Source organism: Sorex fumeus, unplaced genomic scaffold, assembly GCF_029834395.1.
Source record: "Sorex fumeus unplaced genomic scaffold, SorFum_2.1 ptg000037l, whole genome shotgun sequence".
Taxonomy (NCBI): Eukaryota; Metazoa; Chordata; class Mammalia; order Eulipotyphla; family Soricidae; genus Sorex; species Sorex fumeus.
The window spans coordinates 54,338,049-54,345,146 of record NW_026606094.1 but is presented as its reverse complement, the minus strand read 5'-3'; the positions used below and the strand labels follow the sequence as shown (position 1 = coordinate 54,345,146).

General features: G+C 43.2%; 1 protein-coding gene across 2 annotated transcripts; it reads right to left on the bottom strand.

The window, feature by feature from the left end:
* Window positions 1-271: 271 nt before the first annotated feature.
* On the bottom strand, window positions 272-3,650 carry ARL4A (ADP ribosylation factor like GTPase 4A). Of its 2 annotated transcripts, none has more exons than XM_056118535.1 (2): window positions 3,422-3,650; window positions 272-2,222 (listed from the first exon to the last, which is right to left on the bottom strand). In XM_056118535.1, exon 2 carries the CDS (start codon window positions 2,130-2,132, stop codon window positions 1,530-1,532), a length of 603 nt encoding a protein of 200 aa, XP_055974510.1. In that variant the 5' UTR covers window positions 2,133-2,222; window positions 3,422-3,650; the 3' UTR covers window positions 272-1,529. The 2 variants fall into 2 exon arrangements, with proteins under 2 accessions (XP_055974510.1, XP_055974509.1); XM_056118534.1 differs by lacking the exon at window positions 3,422-3,650 and adding an exon at window positions 2,673-2,826.
* Window positions 3,651-7,098: the final 3,448 nt, after the last annotated feature.

Genomic DNA, 7,098 nt, shown 5'->3' with positions numbered 1-7,098 from the left:
ACATTCTAGGTGATGGTCACTAGTGCCGGTACATTTACACATGAAGCTCCACAGAAGCTACTTCATGTTGTGTGTAACAAGAATCAATGTTCCAAAAATTTCTGCTGTGCCACTTAAAAAAAAAAAAAAAAAGGAAACAAAACCTAGCAAAGAGCTTTTCTTTTGGTTACATTCCAAATGAAGAGCTGTTGGCTTTACACATAGAAGTTGTTACTAATTTATAAAATCCGCCTGTAGATAAGAATTAAAGGTTTTCCTCCTTCCAGCACAATTTATTCCTTTGTAAACAGTACCAGTGAATTTTCACAAAACATAGCTTTGATACTTTCCCCTTCATTTTCTGTAATTGTAATTCTTATCTGCAATACTGTCTCATTTCTTCCTTCCTTATAATCAGGACTGGACTGTATAATACTGTTCAATTTGTAAACAAAATAATTAAAGCCCAGAACACATACAGGGTATCTAACATCTCCATTCCACAGTGCATCGGATGTTGTTTATAAAGCTTTTGTTCCTCTCAAAACACTACAAAAATATATGAAAAACCGCATCTGTGTTCAGCCAGATTATTAATAAAACAAATATTTTACAATTGAATAGACCATGTATTATAATTACACCCTGACTGAGTGCATCCATTGCTTTCTTGATAAATTCATACATATATCCAAGCATATGCATTTATAATTAGTCTACATGCCCAAATATATTATATAATTTAAGAGTATTTTAGGTTCTTTAGGTGAAAGTGCCTCTGACTACAAACTATTTCTATAGGAGCCCTAAAATCCCACAAAGGTGTTTTAAACCTGATTGTGTAGAAAGATGCATAGCTATTTCTAAAACGGGTAAGACTACACACCAAAACATGCTTTGTAGGGAAACTAATCCATGCACTTGAATATGCTCCAAACACCTTATTTTTATGAAATTAGACCAACTTCAACAATTTAGAACTGAGGTACAGTATTGTGTTTTATTCTAGCCTGTCAAAATTCATTTGGCCAAAACTTAAAAAATAAAAACAAAAACACATTCTTCTTGTCCCTTATCGGTTGAAACACTGTGATCATTGTAACTGAATATATATTATTGATCTACCATAACATTTCCATTCATTAACATTTTATCTTAACATACAGAGCCTTGTAGCAATTTCCTTGCAAAGACGTCCCCCAAAAGATTTAAGCACAAAACACTAGGCAGACACTCTTCAAAGTTTTATTTCACTAACTTCAGGTCAATTTCCACAACTGTTGTCAGGTCAATTTAACTATCCTTGTTCGGCTTCCCAAAATGGTAGTACCAAAAGATTTGTGGGCTGGGGAGAAGAGACCATTTTCAGAAGCAGTGCGTTTACTCATCTTCCACAAGGCAACAGAGTTGGGCATCTGATTGTTCAACAAAACAAAGCTTGAACAGCATCCAGAACGGCAGACAGGCAAACCAGGCTGTAGACATTCTTCCATTTGTCAAAAGCAGACCAGAGAAAACCGACTCGACACAGATGTAAAAGGTTGCACCACTCATCTTTTCTTCTTTTGCTGCCGCAACATTTTTCTTCTTTTAATTATCATATCATGTAGTTTCTCAAGACCTTCCTTTAGTCCATCTCCTATGATTGCACAGGTAGGCTGCAAATGCCATGGAGTCGATGAACTCAGTTCACCCATTGCTAACAATTTCTCAATTTCTGTCAGAGACAACGAGTTCCTCAAATCTTGTTTGTTAGCAACTATAAGCACGGGTACTCCTTGATTTTCTGATATCCTGGTTATTTTATGAAGTTCAGTTTTGGCTTCTTCCATTCTTTCAACATCAACAGAGTCCACGACAAACACAATGCCATCTGTGCATCTGGTATATGACTTCCACAGTGGCCGTAATTTCTCCTGACCACCTACATCCCAGAAGTGGAAAGTGACTGTTTTAGAATTTCCCAAAGTTACCTTAATTTTTTCAGTGTTAAATCCTTTGGTAGGTACGGTATTTACAAACTCATTGAATTGCAGCCTGTATAATACAGTTGTCTTCCCAGCACAGTCCAAACCCAGAATAACAATGTGGAAGGACTGAAATGAAGGCAAGCTGGACAGGATAGAAGTCTGGTCTGACAGTCCATTCCCCATTTCCAGCTGTAAATAAATGTTCCAAATTGAAATGCTTTCTTTTTAGCGCTTCGGAACGTCTCCTCTTAGGGGAATCCAGCTACAAGATTGCTGAGAAGGAAAAAAAAAACCCAATTATTCCGCTGACATGGACTACACACTGTTTTCCTCACTTTCTGCTGAATTAAGCAACAGGAGCAACTTGATAAACCTTGCTTACGTAAAACAAACCAAATAAGATATGGACCACTTTAGCAACCCACGATGAGACTGAAATTCTTCTACATGAACTGAAATACTCTGAGTAACATGCACTTTGGTCTACTCTTCTAGGTGCCAACTCTCCAAGATCTCATTCCGGAGACACCTGCGGTACTCTGGAGTAAGTCACAGGAAAACCACAGACGAGCTTTTTGAAAAGGAGCTGGGAACTCCTAGCAGAATCCTATCTGGCGGACCTAACCCACATGTATAGTAACTGCGTAACTAATCTCAACACCAACCCTCCCCCACACAAACCCCCCAATTTAAACCAAACCAAACCAAACACGATGTTCTCACCTCCCAAACTGGAGTCTGGGTCCAAATGAGAAAGCATTGGTAAGCGTTTTTACGCCCGGTGAAGCACCCTACACGGTCCAAGGTCTCCGCGCAACTCTGGCTGGCGCAGCACTAGAAACCGTAGGTTCAGATTCCGACCACGCCCACCAGTCCCGGCCCACCCAGAAGCCCCGATTCCATTGGTCGTCCGCATCGGCGCGGCCGGGCTACGCCCGCCCCCGCGCCCTAACTGGCGAGAGCAACTGCCACTCCCAGCGGCGGCGGAGCGGGTCTCTATCTCGGTGCACAGGCACCACCTGTTGCCCTCAAGTTAGAAAACAACGCGGGCCGCGAAGGGAGCACAGCGGCCCCTGCTGGCCAGCCCGAGCCTCGGCCTGAGTGCCGGAGCGCCGCCAGTCGCCCAGCTCAGCCCACCAGAGCGCACCTGCAGCGCGGCCGCGGACGGACGCCACGCCGCGGCTCTCACATCCGGGGCCCGCGGTCACTTGCCGGCGCGTTAACCCTTCTCTAGCCGGACACTGAGCCTTGCCTGAGGCCGCGCCGGCCCCCAAGGCATGCCAGATCTCATCCGCGACCCCCACCAGCCCCCGCCGCCCCCAAACGGGCAGCATGCACCGCTGTTCCTGCAGGGCGAGGCCTTCATCTCGGTCCCCTTCTCTGTCCCCCTCCTTGCTCCCTTAAATCCCACACCCCGCCGGAGATGTCCATCGGCACAGGGCGTGACCACCCCAGCCCCCGCGTCGGCTCACCTGTCCATCCTTCCCTCGTCGGGGCTCAGCGACGCTCACAGCGGCTCTGGAGTCGGCTGACAGCAGGGCACCAGCGAGACGTGCGCGGTGGCGGCGGAGACTCGCCACTCCTCCGGGCGCCGGGCGGGCGCTGCGCGCCAAGCCGCCCTAACGGTGCTCCGCGGCCCGCAGCCAGCGCCCGCCGCGGCCCCGCCCCCTTCCCGCGCTCCCGGGGCGCGCGCCGGCCGCGTCTCCTAGCAACGCGGAAACAAGGGCACGTTGCAAACCGCCGCTCCCAAGCGAGGTCGGGTGGGGCTTCCGGCTTCGTCCTCCAGAGGCGTCGCTCCCGCACCGGCTTTCCCGCAGCTCCGGGGGGGGATGGGGAGGGGGGACGGGTCACACTCACAGACCGCACCTTCCAAAAATTGGGGGGAACCTCGCGTCCCGGTGTGGCGCTCTGTGACGCCCGGTCTGGGATATCAGAGGACACTGGGACGGGCGGGCGGGCCCCTTATATAACCGGGTGACGTGGATGTGCTTGGGCACCTACCTACCTCTAGAGGCCTGGGCCGGCGTGGTGCCTGGGAGGCGCTTTCCTTTTGCAATGCGAATAAAAAGCACTCTCCTACCCCATCCGAGCAGTATCTTTTTGAGGTGGCTGCGAATGGGAACCTCCGGGTTGAAATGAGCCAGGGAAAAGAAGTGGTGATCCTGGAACCGAACGTCTCATTGTGATTAAAATGCATAGTGCTTGCCATTGGACCGTGCATGTGCTTGCTTCACTCAGAAATGTACAGATACTTAACGACACCGGAGAGACCGCAGGCACAATTGTAGGAGCAATCACACACGGTCTCCGCCCTCCTGGAGTAGGGAAATCTGGTGGGAGCAAAAGCAAGTAAACCAATTGCTGCACGGGTAAATTCAATTACATAATGTGATCGGTAATAACTTCGGGTACTTAATGACAACAGAGAAACAGGGGTAATGAAAGTTCTGGGAAACCGTCAAAAACATCCTTTTGGTGGAGACTAAAAGGAAGTACAAATTGTAGATGGTGCACTTTTTAAAAAATCGCTTTTTCACTATGAATTAAAATTTCAAGAAGTGATTCTTGTATTTTTTTAATGGGGGAGCTGTTTGGTTTTTTTGTTTGGGGGCCACACCCAGTGCAGGGGTTACTTTTGGCTCTGAGCTCAGGGATCACTCCTGGTGGGCTCGGGGGACCATAGGTGGGGAGACTGGGTCGATCACGTGCAAGGCAAGTGCCCTATCCCCTTGTACTCTGGGCCTGATTGTTTTTCTTAAGACAGTTGTTACTTGTAGTATTCTTCTCGTTTATGATAAATTTCTGGCATAGAGAAACAATTTCTGAAGCAAGATAAGAACTAAGAGCAATGCTTATTTTTCAGGACGGAAACATTACTTTAGAGATACAGCTAGAAATCTCAAACGACATAGTCTGTGGAGTTATTTGCTTTATTATAGTTGTGAAAACTCAGTAGTCATTTACAATAATTAGCAAGTAAGGGATAAATAGTTTAGTGTGATGACTAGTATCCTTTTGGGGGAAATTTAACCTGGATTCTTTATTAAAATGAAGAATAGTTACAGTTCTCATTAAATCAAAACTAAGAACAGAATTCCATAGTAGCCTTTCATTTACAAGAGTTTTGAAATCAATCCGGCCCTACCCACATTTGCAAGGGTACATTTCTTGTTTTCCCTGCAGCAAGATGTTTGATGAGATAGGAAAATGGTGAGACTTGTAGTCTTTTTCTTGTTTCTGTTTTGTTTTGCTTTGTTTGGGGGCCACACCCGCCAAAGCTCAGGACTTACTCCTCACTTCTGGCAGTGCTCAGGGAATGAGATTATTTCTAGTTTTGCATGATTTAGGCCTTGGTTGAAATGGACATTAAAGTTAAGTCCTAACTTAAATCTAGAACAGGACTTGACAAATTACAGCCTGTAGGCCAAATTCAGGAGATAAGAATGGTTTTTACATATTAAAGAGTTGCAACAGAAAAAGGTAAGAATATGCAATAGGGTTTAGAAGTCACCTAAGGCAGCAGTGGAGGATTTGGGGCACTTTGGTGGTGGTACCAAATACTGTATATCAAAACCATGAAAATCAACACTATTGTAACGATGTTATCTAAACTTCAAAAAAATATAAAAAGGAAAAAATTGAGGAGAATTGTTTTAAATGCAACAGAGATAATCTGTGTCCCACAAAACCTAAAATATTAACCTTCTGGCTCTTGATAGGATAAATCATACACTTGCTGTTTGAGCTATGTCAGTCATATGGCAATTGCTACAAATGAATCAAAAAAGTGACTCATGGAATACAGTGCCCACCTTGTTGCATAATTTTTCTATAGAAAGCCCATTTAAATATTTGATTTAGTTGTTATGTCATGAAAATGTTTTCTTTAAACTGTAGTTCACAAACTGCTGAGATGGCCTTAAGGTGTCTCTGGGGAGGTCATGAGGATTCCGGGGACAATTTAATCTTTTGAGGGAAGAACAGCAACATTTGTTAAATTATAAATATATGAATTTAGTATTCATATACATACATACATTTATAACATATATATACTCATAAGTACTAAACAAATTGTATACACATTTATATACTCATATAAGTATCTGAATTATCTATAATCTTATTATATAGATACTTAAATGGAATCTTTACCTGAGTCACCATTTAAAATAGTTACTGAAGCTGGAGGGATGGTAGTACAGCTGGTAAGGTGCTTACCTTGCATGCGGCCAACCTGGGTTTGATTCCCCAGCATCCTATATGGTCCCCCAAGCCCTACCGGTAATCACTAGCACAGAGCCAGGAGTAAGTCCTAAGCACTACTAGGTATGACCCAAAATCCTTCCCTCCCCCAAATTAAATTAAATATAAAAGCAAAGTAAGTGATATAAAGAATCAAAAAATATAAAGATTTGAAAAATGATTGGTTTTATGAAAAAATATAATAAAATAAGTGTGTGTGTGAGAGAGGGAACACATAAAATTGTAAAAGAAAGATGGGACACTGCAATAGATACCACTGAAATAAAAAAAAGATTATAAGATAACTATAACAAATTGTGCTCCAACAAATTAGTTAATCTGGAAGAAATGGATAATTACCAGAAACCAATAAAGTAACAACCAAAGAGAAAATCAGAACAGAATAACAGTGCATAGGGAGACCAAATCAAACCCCCCCCCAGCAAGAAAAGACCAAGAATCTAATGATATCACTGATAATTTCTAGCAAAGTTTAAAGAATACCAGTTCTTATCAAACTCTTCCCCCAAAATTAAAAGAAGGAACTAGAGAGATAGTGCAAGGATAAAGGACTTACTACACAATGCAGGGTAAACCAAAAACCAAAAACCAAAAACCAAAAAAAAAAAAAGAAAAAGAAAAAAGAAAAAAAGGCAAGAAAAGATGGACATAGTACTTCAAAAGTTATTTTCCTGATGAAGATATATAAATGGCAAATAGTTATAAAAGCATTGGCGGGTGTGGCCCCCAACTGTAGAAATGGAAATCTAAATCACAAGAGATACTACTCATATATATGATGACTATCACAAAAATAAAAGACAATTGGTGAGTATGTGTAGGGAAAAGAAATTTTGTTCACTGGAGGGAACAATGTGAATTGGTTCAACAACTGTGGACAAAA